This window comes from Charadrius vociferus, unplaced genomic scaffold, assembly GCF_000708025.1.
Source record: "Charadrius vociferus isolate BGI_N301 unplaced genomic scaffold, ASM70802v2 scaffold62, whole genome shotgun sequence".
NCBI classification, from domain to species: Eukaryota; Metazoa; Chordata; class Aves; order Charadriiformes; family Charadriidae; genus Charadrius; species Charadrius vociferus.
The window spans coordinates 2,949,226-2,963,057 of NW_009647419.1; the positions used below are offsets into that span (position 1 = coordinate 2,949,226).

The 13,832-nt window shown below is 39.8% G+C and overlaps 1 protein-coding gene across 2 annotated transcripts in view; it reads left to right on the forward strand.

The window, feature by feature from the left end:
- The window catches only part of LTBP1 (latent transforming growth factor beta binding protein 1), a 187,520-nt gene that overhangs the window by 125,665 nt on the left and 48,023 nt on the right, over positions 1 to 13,832 (forward strand). For both annotated transcript variants that reach the window (XM_009880398.1, XM_009880397.1), the window contains 4 exons: positions 836 to 955; positions 5,544 to 5,666; positions 7,718 to 7,840; positions 13,558 to 13,680. In XM_009880398.1, coding sequence (XP_009878700.1) covers positions 836 to 955; positions 5,544 to 5,666; positions 7,718 to 7,840; positions 13,558 to 13,680 — 489 coding nt within the window. The remainder of the gene's footprint in view (positions 1 to 835; positions 956 to 5,543; positions 5,667 to 7,717; positions 7,841 to 13,557; positions 13,681 to 13,832) is intronic.

Genomic DNA, 13,832 nt, shown 5'->3' on the forward strand with positions numbered 1-13,832 from the left:
CTTCCGATCATTGGTCACTTGGCGGCAACTTGTCTTTGAATGTCATTTTTGTATGCAGTCTTTTAGATTGCATATATTGCAGGTATTGTGTGTTTCTTTGGGGCAGGCTAAGAAGTTCTTGGTAGATGGTCAGAGCCTGGATGTGAGATCCATGACTTTTTCAAGACCTATTTCTTCTTTTGTCATGGGTAGAGTAGGACCTCTCCTGATGCAACAAGTCCCTCTATCACCCTAAACACTGCCAGCCACAGTGATATGTGTTGCTTGTGCCTTCTTTCAGACATAATTAACTCCCTACTCCTTGTAAACATCTTTGGTTACCATTCACACAGTTAAATTTATATTCCATGTAATACTTACATGCTGCATAACTCTAGGACGCTGCAGAATACCAAATTCATCTCTGCTTTGAGAAGCCAGTTACAATTTTATTGTTGTTGCGATGCACTTCCGAAGTCTCTTGAGAATGACTATAGGAAGAGCCTCAGAACACTTCAATATGGTAAAGGGGTGATGTAAGCAAAGTTATTCTTACCTATCTAAGCCAGAAATCTGATCTGCTGTATGTTATGGAGGGGCTACCAAAGATTCACAGTATAACAGAAAATTCAGATTCAGTTGCACGTACTATCATCTAATTTATTTTTCAGAGATGCCCCTTCACCAGTACAAATCTGTGCAAACTTGTACATTCCTGGCTCTCTAACAGATAAAGTTTGCAATTCTTTAAATGTATTAGTGTAATATGAGCACAGTCAGAATAACCGGATTAGTGTATTGTTCAGTGTGTTGTTATGGCTTTGACTGGTATTTCCTTTTATCTTCTCTTTTGAAGACATTGATGAATGCCTGACTCCAACTACTTGTCCAGATGCACAGTGCATTAATGCTCCTGGCTCTTACCAGTGTATTCCTTGCAGATTGGGATTCAGAGGCTGGAATGGACAGTGCCATGGTATGTTCAGTACTCTTCGTATCTCCTGTTATAGTTCTTGTGCTGAGATGCTGTATTTCCTATTCCAGTAATGTTACAACCTGATGACAGCATTGTGCCCTGGGTCCCCATTTCATTTTTTTTCCAAATCAGTTTTGGCTATTTGAGATATAGGTAAGAAAGAGCAAATGAATCCACTGTACAAAAAGAAATAATGTTTTGCAGTTTTGAGTGCAACTTCCTGGGGCACTACTAGAAACTTAAATTTGACCTCAGCTGTGAAGGATCTGCTGTCTGTTGTGAATCCTCCTGTCCACTCTGTGTGTAACAAATGCCCTGTAATTTGTGATGGTTGGAGTACAATAACCTACATAGGGGGTGTGTGCATTATTGTTGTAGGTCAGATTGGCAGTGTGCTTCCACAGCTTAGTTCCTAATAGGTCCCAGTTGCTGTGGTTTGGTTCAGTTCATGAACCAGTCTGAGCGTGTTGTTTGGTTGAAATAGCTCTGGAAGGTGGGCATCTACTGTGCTCCAAGCTGCAAATGGGCTTTTGATCTGTGGAGCAAGACTAGAGCCAGGTTGCAGTGAGGCACCTGAAAAATGTATGGTGTAGCTGTCAGAGCCTCACCACCAGTTTTGCTGTACCGATGACACCTTTTTCAACCAACATGTCTTCTTTAGAAAATAGGGTGTAGCAAATTATTTCTGTCTGAACATCTGCCTGTTACGATTTATCAGCATGTCATAGCTGCATTATTTGGTCTTGTCATTTGACTTATTGTGGAGGAATGTATTTCTCAGGTAATTTCATGGATTTTAATGGAGTTATAGCAAGCTATGAAATGTTTACAACAAGCTGATGTGGTTCACTTAACACATGTTAGTCCCTGATCATCTCTGTTTTGCTCCTTCCCACCCTCCTGGATTCCTGCTATCCTTGCAAAGAATGTGGTGCATGCACTCTGTTAAGAAAGGTTTCCTCTTATTTAATTCCTTTTTTAGAAAATGTAAAGTTGATTTAATTTTACAGTCTTTCACGATATCAAGCTTGATTTCTATACCTATTTATGAAAATAACCTGGTTGAAAATTCCATGCTATAACTGTCACTTGTTTCATTCTTGCTAACCAGGTTAGTAGGAATACAATGAGAGAAAAGAAGTCACTGCTCTGCTTAGACTTACAAACAAAACTAACACATGCAAGGGATAAGTCTTGGTTCCAAGTTGCTGATGCTTTTTTTCCTTGTATTACTGCATGTAGTTTCCCTTTTTGCTTTGTTTTATGAAATGTTCTAGGCCTCGACATCTCACTCACATCATTAGTGATGTGATCAGTCTTCATTTTCTGTTTATCCTAGACTTACGTCATGTTGGAAATGAGCCATACACATTTTAGAAAATGTAATGCAGACAGAGCTTGTCTTAAATCTGTAGCTTTGCAATATGGTACAATTTAAATACACTGGAAAGGAAAATATTTCCCAAGTTATCTATGAAGGATATTTTAAGTCCATTGCTCCATAAATTAATTTGTTTCTGCTGTTAGTTTAGGTCAGTTGCAGCTCTGCTAGTTTTCCCCAGTGCCATTTTCAGTAACATTTTTTACCCCAGTTCACTCCTCTGCCTGCACTTGATGCCCTAGAAAGTCTAGTGTAACAATTCTACAGTTCTTTGATGCTATTGATATTGTAATCTTCCAGGATTTAAAGCCTGGAACATAGCTACTTCTGTTTAATAAAGGCAAGTCAATTGGTTTGCTTCAGACCTACGTAGAATAGATTTAACTGCAGTATAGGTGGGAATATCCAATGTGAGATGCATATTGGGAGAAATTAAAAATAGCACCTGCACACTCTGCCACCTCATTGTCTTGAAATTGCTAGTGTCCCAGGTCCCTCAGTGCATTTGTGTCATACAGGGACTATTTGAAATATTTTTTAAAAAAATTTACTAGCAATCATGTTTTTTTTCGTCTTTCTCTCTTCACGTTTTTACATTCAGATAAAGTAATATATCATTATGTAGAATGACAATAAAGGAGTATGTAAATCTAGGGCACGCTTCTGGCTATTGATGAATAAATTAAAAAAAAAATAGGTTGACAAGACTTTCTGGACCACTTCATCCTCATGGTTATCACTGTGGCGGATTTTGCAGCTATGTGGTTAACTAACAATATTCAGCTTGTAAAGCATTAGGGACCACGTCAGAAGATTTCAAAACTAATACGGAGGTCAGCAGACCTGATCCATACACCTCTAGCCCTACTGCAGGGAGTTTCAATAGAATCAGCTATACCTCTGGACTTCATCTCAGAAGATTTAGGTTCTGTTCCTGGCTTTTCTGTTGGCTTCCCGGGAAAGTCTGTTGATCTTCAAGTCCTATCCAAAAAATCAGAAATAATATTGCAGGCTTTGTTTTCAAGTAGTTTGGAGATAGGCAGATGAAAATGAATCTATAAGAAGCAGCTTTGTTGTTTAGTTGGGAATTTGCGTGCCTGACTGCTGAATTAAGTTCTCTGTGTTTTAAAAAATTCTTGGATTGGAGCATAGGTTATGTTTTGTTGAGCAAGCACATTTTGCAACAGTAGGGATCTGAGAAGTTAGCCTTGCAGAAGGGTGTAAGTATTATTGCCTACTAAACTGCTATAGCAGAGCACCTATGGATCTGTGCTGTCATCCCTTGGGAGGATGCCACTTTGTCTTCTTGGCCAGGCTGCAACAGGCCATCTTATCTACAGATTTAGAGGCTCAAGTGAGGAAACAAGAATGGTAGCCCATTTGAAATATGGACAATAATGGTAATTTTATTTGTGTCTGCGGAGAGATTTGCTTTGTCAGATTGTACAGGAGCTTGTAAAGAGCCATGAATGATAAATATATACGAGGAAAATAGTTACTGCAGATATTCACAATAGCTAATAAGAGCTATGGTGATGATTTAAAGACCTCTAATCTTTTTCCAGCTTTCCCTGTGCGACAGCTGCCTAAATAGCTCAAGTGCCTCAAATAATCAGTAGTTTTACTCTCTTATGTTGACATATTTTGTGTGCTTTGGGGTGGCAAAAGACAGGATAATTGGGAGTAATGTGGTTTCTGGCACATAAAAGCAAATAAGGTGTAATACTTTTTCTGCATCAGTGAAGCAAAAAAATACAGCATTTTTCCATACAAAGAGGGACACCTGCTTGCTGTTAACTGCATAAATAAATAAAATTTGAAAATTAACCTCTTTTTTTTTTTAAGTGAAAACCACTCCTAGGAAAAAGACAATATTGATTACTTTAGAATACCAAATTAATTCTGGCTGGGTTTATAACAAAAGATGTTATTTATTTTATGTTTGCTTTTTCCTTTGTTGATTTATGCAAATTGCATTTGGAAGGAATTCTTGAAAATGGTTCTTAAATAGTAACGTAGCAACTTTCATGTTGGCTAAGGAGTGGGCCATCTAATTAGTACTCTTCTTTCAGAGAATAATGAAAGTAGGTGACTATGTGATAACTTATAGAAAAAAGTTTCTTCCAAGTCCTCATGTAAATAAAGGATGGTTTGTGACCAGAGAGATTTTGCTTCTAAAACTTTTGTTATAAAGGCATAATTCAGTAGAGTTCCTTGTTGCCTGTATTGAGTCGCCTTACAAAGGGACCTGCAGAAATCCTCTTGAAATTCCTTAGCTAAGTGTCAGCTAAGTCCTTTAGAACCTGCCTCAAGTCCCGTTGAAAAATGTCATTTATTAAGGTCTTGCATGTACATCCGTTTCAAACAGAGTCTTCAGTTATGCACTGGAGAACCCCTTTAAATCCTGTACATTAATAGACCTAGCTCTAAAAAATAGCAAAAACTCAACAGCAGAAAATGTGGTTGAGGTCTGTCCTAGCTTCCAAGAGGATCTGCCTGTTCCCTTGCACCTGTAGGTAAGCTCCAGGTAAACAAGCACAGGCAGCAGGTTGGGGGATTCCGACCAGAGCACATGTTTTAAAAATGGTTTTGGAGAGAACAGCTTCTAACCCAGCCTTGTCAGAATGAGCTGTGTCTGCTTTTCTGGACTGTTCCTTGCAATAGCAGAAGGATTAGTGATAACAATTACAAGGTATTGGCAGCTGCTCGTGCTGTTATCACAGGTACATATCCTAAGACTAGATCTGTGTAATGCAAGAATGAACGTGCCAGCACTTGCTGACCTCTTCTGTTACACTAAAGCTGCACTGATGTAAGCTACTGTTGGAAAATTATGGGCAAAATAATCTTACTCAGCTAGGGATGATGTGGTTCATAGTTCATAGTGCAATCCCTATTAAAAAAAAAAAAAGAAAAGAAAAGGAAGAAAAAGGTTTGTTAGCCTAAACTTCAGTCCTTGCAGTACTGGGATGAAAGCATTGTTTTAGTCACATGGGTTCTGAGTGTAGTTGAGTGTTTGAGCACAAGCCAGCTCAAGTTCCAATCCCTTTTTTAAGTCAGACTTGCTGCAGAATTGTCAAGGTCAAAATATACAGGAAAACTGATTATAACCATGCTTATGGCAGAATTTGAATAAGTTCCCAAGCTCAACTGAAAGATGGTTGTACCCAAGTTAATTATGTATTTATGCTTTCTTTGTATTCACAGATATAGATGAGTGTCAGTATGGCAATCTCTGTACAAATGGACGTTGTGAAAATACGGAGGGGTCTTTCAGATGTATTTGTGGCCCAGGTTTCAAACTCTCTGCATCAGAGGATCAGTGTGAAGGTAGGAAAGAATGTGATTAAAACTCATAAGGTTGCACTTACCTTTTAGGTAATATTTTTCATCCCAAAGTATTCCTTTCAATGGAGAAACATCAAAGGTACAACACTGAGGCTAAATAACCAAAAATGTAAGAATATGTATTCCCATTTTATGGCTTTCATGGTCACATTGTAGATTTTGACATTTGTTATAAAGCCAATTAAGAATGTGTAGTAGTATTTATATTGCTAAATCTGAATTTCTCGAAAATCCTTGGCATTTCTGTTGTTTTGAAGGTTTGGGTACAATGGCTTTTGCTGCCTTAATTGCTTTTCTTTCTGTCTTTTTTTTTCTTTTGTGTGGGTGAGTGGAATCAAAAAACCCAGGCTGCACCCTCTTGGAACCCAGCAGTGTCAGTTAACACTGAGGTGACACCTGCATTGGTGGCACTGCATTTCAAGTAGTGTGTTTAGTAGAGAGGGTTTGGTGTCATATTGCTAAGAAGAGTACCTGTACCTCCAAAGTGTCAGGTTCTACATTTCTTCCACATCTAAAATTCCCATCAGGACTGCTCCAGTGGAACAAAACTAGGTCTAAAGTCAGGGCAGAGTTAGTCTGAGACAGAACCTAGAGTGTGTACAGGAGGTAAGAATATCCCTCTCCTTCGTGAGAGGGGAGTTCTTGAAACCTTTCCCCAAAGGTGGAAATCTGGGAGAATGTCTCCAAACTGTGGAAGCACGCAGAAACCTGAACGTTTCTTGTCAGATGTTTTCTCTTCTTTTCCCTTCCTTCCCCTTCCCTAAGTGACTTTCAGACTTCTGACTGCTAAAAATAATACAGTAAAACTAAATGATTGTTTATGTAAATTTGTCAGGAAGTTTGAAACAAAACATCAGTGTAAGTTAAGTGTCTTGAGTGAGTTAAATGTGTTGCCCAGGACGCACAGCAGACTGGTCTTGGGGAAAGTATGTAGACAAAGTTTGACTGCTTCCTCTGAGCCTTTCATGAAAAAGGGCCCTTGCCAAGCTGAGCTGGCATATGCAGACTGTTCTTCTTAAAGTGCACCCTTCTAAAGTAAGGACCTGCACACATGCCCAGATGCTTCATGTGGCCCCACAGATTTCAGTGATCCTTAAATTCAAAACTTCTGTGGTTGCAAGGGACCATTACTCAAGAGGTCAGACTATGTAGCCATAACACAGACCTGAAAAACTGCATTGAGTAACTTTCTTCTGTTTGAATTGGAGTGTATTTTCAGAAAGACACTCAGCTGTGCCTAAATCCTAGAAGTGACTAAGAACCTACCATATCAATTTAATTACTGTTCCTTAATGAGTCTTTTATAAATAAGGGAGGGAGAACAGGTTTCCTAGCTCAAACAAGACATGTGCTGTGTTCTGAATTCAAAGTTCCACTCCCCTACGATATTTTGAGGTTTTCATAGGAAAATTTAAGTTTCGTGTTCAAGTCCATCTGTTAACCCAGGTTGACCCCAGTTTATGAGAACTGAAGTGCTGAGGGATTAGCAGTGGTTATGGAAGCACAGAGACATTTCCCCATACTTAGAGGATTAATACTGTTACAAGGCAAGTATTTAAAGGAGCCTTAAGGTACAACTTAATAGGGGAACAGCCTCTTAGTGTGCATCTGAAAACCACACCCTGTTAAAACGTGGTGATCATGCTGGAAAGTATTTTGTGGGTTTTGCTGACTCACTGGAGCGGCTGGCTTGTTACCTTTGCCAGATAGAAAAGAAACAAAAGCAGCTCTCAAGCAGCATATGTGTGTATTTGTGTGTCTCTGTGTACCCGTTTGTGCATTGAGGGATATATTGACACTACAGGAGAGAATGCTGAATGCAGTCATCTCAAGGAAAACATCCCATCTGCAGTTTCATATATTTTTATGCATTATATTGGCTGTCTGCATTTGTTAATAAATATGATCAAGAGAAGCAGTACTGCATATTGGCACTCTGCTTTGCTGCTTTGTTCAGAATTGGTTATTGCACCATTTGATTAGAAATTGATATTTTAATATGTGTTACGTTTTCACTATGTCTTCCGCTACAGATATAGACGAATGCCAGCACCGATCACTCTGTACAAATGGACGCTGCAGGAACACAGAAGGATCTTTCAGATGTATTTGTAGCCAAGGCTACACATTATCATCTGCTGGAGATCAGTGTGAAGGTAAGCTTGTGGACTTAAGCTACTGATTCATTTTTTTCAATAAGATCTTGAGTATTTCAGCTGTAGGCATGAACTCTTTTGAGAAAGGGGCAGAAGGATATGTTGCTTCTCTTTCTCAATACTTTACTGTCAACCATTCAACAGTCCCCACCTAAACAGCCACATATTTAATGGATTCTTAGAAATAGTCCCTGTCATATTTCCACATACAGGAAATCAGCACGTGTTTCCAACAGTAAGATTGGAAGAGCTGTTGACATTGTTACCAAAAACAATTAAGCGTTTCCAAACCTTGTTGCTCAAATTCTGACACAGAGGTTCTGTATTACAAAAGCTGCTGCCAGCATATACTGTTCACATGGGGGCCTGCTAAGTTAAAACTTCTTCTCCAGCTGGTTTTGGGAACCGGTAGCCAGCCACCACAATCCCACATGTGCACTGGCAGGAGAAAATATGTAGTATAAGATGAGCTCCAGGGGGATCTGCTGGAGCTCACAGCTTTCACTGTCCCGGAAGGCAGTCTACATACCAAGCTTGTAAAAACAAAAATAAGAGGTGGAAGATGTACAGTAAATGTAGGAAGAAATGTTGTGTTATAAAAACCAGAAACATTTTATTATCTCTGAAGTAGAACAATTTAATTGTCCAGTAATTGGCAAACAGATTTTTTTTCTAATGAATTATTTCAAAGCTACTCCCTTTTCTCCATCGTTGGCTATCCCACCTGATAGGGTATGTCTGCTGCACTACTCATGATCACCTTGAGCATGTGAGATTACTTACCAGCAAGCTCCAGAAAAGAGTGGGAAAAGTTGCTTCCTTATCTCACCCTAGGGGAAGAAAAACTCTCAGTTAAGGTCTCACCATACATTGTAGTATTAGCACATAAAAACTTTCCAGTCTCTAGCATGCTTTCTGTAGCTGCTGATGCCATGGAAGACACAGCTTCTTACTGCTCTTCTACCTAATAGTGTTCTGCTGGTAAGTTATCCCACACACAGCATTCTAGGGGGCAGTTCCCACCTTCTCACCCACAGCAATGGGTCAGGAATCCTCCTCTTCAAGTGATCAAGGCAGAAGAGCAGTTCCCCCTGAGCCAACCAAATGCTGTCTTCTCAGGACAAACCTGTAATATCAGACCAGACTTCATCAGCAGTGATGATACTGGATTGTCCACACTTAATGAGTGACAGCGTCTTTTGAAGTTCTCACCAACAAGGAATAAAGATACATTGTAAGATCTCCTTAGTACACTGATACTCTTTGGTACTGACCGTTTTGGAGAATCTGGTCATGGAAGAACTTAGCAAGATCTCAGAGTTCCTGGTGAATACCAGCATCACTTTCATCAGCTTCAAGAAATGTGGGCTGATGATGCAAGGCACTAGAAACTTGTGTCAAAGAACTTTGTTCTCACCTGGCTTCAAGATCGTCAGAAGTTGCAACAGATGCAGAGATACTGTGTCAAGAAAGAAAGAAAAGTTGGTGGAAGGGATTACTGGTCCATCCTGCTTCCCGAAGGCAGAACAGGACATATAGTGTCATTCCTGACAGGGACTCATCTAACCTGCTCTGAGTAGGCTTCAGCAGATGAGATTCCGAGCATCTCTTCAAGCAGCCTGCGCCAGTGCCTTGCATTTTTTTCAAAATGCGTGATGGTAATCTCTGATTACTGGAGTTTGATTTTTAAGGTCTTACCTTGTCCACCTTAAACAAGAAAAGGTTCTTTCTTTCCTCTACATGGCAGAGAGGGAGATGGTGAGAGTGGGATGCATAACCATTTCAATCATTTTGGTTCCTTCAGCAAGAAGCCTTACAAACCATCGAGCCTGCAGAGAGACATTTTGAATTAGTAAATGCTGTTAGCAGAGTGTGAGCATATGAAACGGTGAATTAAACCATCTTGTAGTGAAGAGCAAATTAAATCTATAAATTAATTTAAATCTGTTGTAGTTGAGGACCAAATGTTTTCCAGAACTTTTCTTTAGACAGCTTTGGTGCATTTCATGTAGCCCAAGAAGTCATGGTAACTGCTGCTGCTCTCCATGACTATGCAATGGCTTGTCGGGATAGGTCCATGCTTTATCTTCATCTCTTCCTTGATTCTGCTCAAGAGCAAATTTCAAGAAAAAATCATTTCAGAAGCTTGTAAGGCAAAAGAAGAGGAAGTGGATCATACAAGGAAAAAGGGTAAAGCTGTTCCCTCACCCCAGGGCCTTTGTCTCATTTGCAAGAGTCTGTAACCAAATCTACAGCTTCTCCACCCAGTGACAGAGTGGTTAATTTCTGTAGAGACAGTTTGTTCGCTGAAGATTTTCGTAAATATTTAAAGTTCTGCACAAAATCTATTCATCTCTTAAGTGGAAAAAATTACTATGTGCTTGCATGATATACCTTCAATATTTTCTGAAGCACAGGATATTATGGGACCACTTTTTGCACCTTGGAAACTAAGTTTGAACAGACCGCGCTTGTTCTGCTGTCAGTAAGAATGCTTTATGCAACCGCTTTATCTGCTATACGTTCACCTCTCTTGTTTTCCCTCACCTTGTGATGTAATTATTTTTGAAGGCTCCTTCAGGTATTCATTACAGATTTAGAGTTCAATTAATTACAGGTTTGAATCTCACGTTCTTTTCATATCAGCGGAGGTCCTCAGCCTCACAGCCACATTCCCATCGTCATGAAAATGGCTTTCCTCCTGACTGTTCAGCCAGATGTGTGCATGGACTATAGGGCAGAGCTTCCATAAAGAGAAAGTCGCTTTGAGAAGATATCCAGTGTTTCTCTACATGACAGCCTCTGATTTTTGGATTAGCCTATTTACCGGAATGTTCTCATTTGGACAGAGTGGTTCAAATTCTGTCCAGTTTCTCAAAGAGTCGGGGTGGACATTTGTCACGTCAGAGGATACCCAAAAATGTATCAGGCTTGTAAAGCCAGTGTGATTGGCAGATCACTTGTAAGAAATGTGCTTGTTTATTCAATAAGGGTTTCTTCTACTTCAGAAGTTTTCTTAAAAATTTAGCAGCTCAAGAAGCCGTTTGCTGGTTTGATCATTATACACTTGTGCAAACTTCTAGGGATATTGCAGAATTTGGCAGAATTACACTGTGCTCATTTTCAGCTGTGCTTTTTGCAGCTCTGAAGTTTTTGTCTGGAAGTCTTTGCACAGTATTCACTTGTTTAAGAATAAAGGTAACTTGCAAACAATGGTTCTATACGTTGTAGTATACATGCAGTATACATGCTCAGTATGCATCCTTGCACCGAACTCTTCAGAAAATGAGAAAGGTGGACTGAGGCCTTCATACGTTCAGTTATGTCTGAGAACAATAATCCATATGTCCAATCCTATTGTAAATGCCCATATACCCTGTTATCCAAGGCTGAAGACTTCTGTAGTACCTCTAGTGACTTGCTATTATCTGCTTGGAAATTAGTAGTCTGGAAGTATATGATCATCCACAGGTGGGCTGTATGCACAACTTTCCACTTGAAGACAGAAAAAGAAGTTACTCCCTGGTAGTCAGATGACTTCAAGATGCATGACCACATGCATGTCTACTTTCTTCTGCTTTAGTCTCATTCAGCGTCTTGTTCTTGAGATGAAGTGATGTTGCAACATGCTGCTCTGTGTTGCTCTGCATATGAAGGAACACAAAGTGTGAGCACATTTGTGGGTAAAAAGTATTGGCCTTGTCTCGACTGACAAGAAGTATGAACATGCACCAACTGGACAACTATAGACTGTACATCTCAAAGAACTTCAGGTTACTGGAAAAGTGTTTGAAGCGTAGGAGGCTCCAGTGTTGTCCTGGGAGCCTTCAGAGATTTTGCTAGCCAAAATGCTCAAGACATGCATGTGTAAAGGGTGGTAAAAACCACCGAACATCTCAAGCATGTGTTACTGTCTCTGATTTTTCTGGAGATTCTTGTGCAGCAGCTGTAGGACCTGTGAAGAGTTGCATCAGAGAAAGGGAGGTTTGCATTCTATACAGAAAATAATGCATTTTGACTGAATTTGGCAGAAGACGCCTTCTTGTTGTGAGACTTGGCATTAACTCAGCGCAAGGGAGTCGTTAATTTTTTCTCATGCTCCCAGTGAAAATTAATTGCTGTTTTAAACAAACCACAATTTATTTCTCAGTTGAAAATGATTATAAGATGTGGTTATCAAAAGGTCACAACATTGTCAGCATTAAGTGCAGTTTTATCTGCAAGAATGCTCATTTATGTAAGAATGCTCATTTATGTCCCTATTTCTTCTTTTTATCAAATAGATTAAATCTCAAGGATAGTTGCACTCTGATATAGCATGGGCTTTCCAGAGATAAATGTAGAAATGAGGTCATGTCCTCTCTTTTAATTACAACTGTTATTCGTTCCTGCAACACAGGAAAAAGTTACAATTCTAATCAGCTAAAAACCATGCTTAAGAAATCAGAAGAATCAAAGGCAGTGGAATAAGTCTTTGATAACTGTTTTTCAAAGGAAACTATCTGCATTATCAGAGCAATGGACTCAGTGAATTATGAGGTGGGGCACTGTGGAGGCAGGGGAAAGTTGCTTGAGATGCTCCTTTTGCTTGACTCTTTATTTTCTGGTTTTCATGACTGCATCTGGTTTTAAAAGAAGACTTTGGGATCTTGAGCTGTAGTGAAACAAAACTGTATAGTATCACTGTATCCACACCCACAATCCTGTACCCACAGCAGCTGTGCTCTGTTTCCTCTGGGGAGGACTTTAAGTGTAGGCAATGCCAGTGTCCTCTTCTTCAAATATTTGATGATTTTATATCTAGTTTGTGTCCTGAACCTTGCCCTGCTATGTATCAGTCAGCACTTTTATCCCATGGATGTACACTGGGGCAGAATCTGCAGGCCTGAGGCTTGGTGCTGGGAACGTGGTATGTAGGCACCTGGGAGCTGGACCCTGCATGCCCGGGCTCCGGAGCTGCATTGATGGTTTGGGTGCAGCACTGTGCGAAAGCAGCTATTCAGCTTTGTGATCAAGCTGCTAAGCCTGTGAAATGGCTCTATTGCATCACATGAACTGCCTCTGAAAAAGCAACTGTTAGCAGAGCAGTACGCACGGTGTGGTGCCTGTCCTACATACAAGCCTCCTCTCCATGGGGTTGTTTTGTGAGTAGCACCCACAGGCACGTCTTGTCTGGTGTGGGGCACCGGCTGTGCTCAGGCTTGCCCATGCTCTGAGGGACGTCTGAGTCAGGTCACCTCCGGCTCAGGGATCTCTGCCTAGTGGTCTAAACATGTCCAAAGATGCATATTGCAAACTGCAAGTTTGCATTTGTAGGCATTTTTTGTGTCTGTCTTATAAATGTACAGCTGCTTGGATTTTCATGTTAATTGTACTACTGTAACATCACAGTCACCATTAAAGTAGGAGAGATTGGTATAAAGGTCAGTTATGATATCTTTCATTAGAGAGGCAGATGGCACATATTAGACATGCTTGCTAAGAATAAATGACACAAACTCAAATTTTGAAGCTCTCTAGAAATACAAGAAGTTAGATGATAAGATGAAAGAAATTAAAAGGACATTCTAAAGTGTAGTAAACTTGATCTCCCCCCCTCCCCCAGGCTATTAAACAACATTGTAGCTTCAAGTTGCTATGTTAGTATTAAAGTATCATTATTAAAAGTTTCATCAGTTTTTACGTCATCTAATAATTCAGTTACATTTTTATTTCAGATGTTGATGAATGCCTTCAAGACAGTGATATTTGCCTTGGAGGAAACTGCATGAATACCGACGGGTCTTACAAATGCACTTGTCCAGATGGTTTCCAGCAGATAGCAAATAGGGGATGTCAAGGTATGAAATAACTGTAAAAAATACCTCGATCATTATTATCAATGTGCAAGTTTGTAAGCGTAACTTGTGATAGTCACAGATCATGCAAAGGAAGAGAAACTCATTTTATTTATCACTTGTAGTACTTTCTTACTCTTCTCATTTTATTTTAC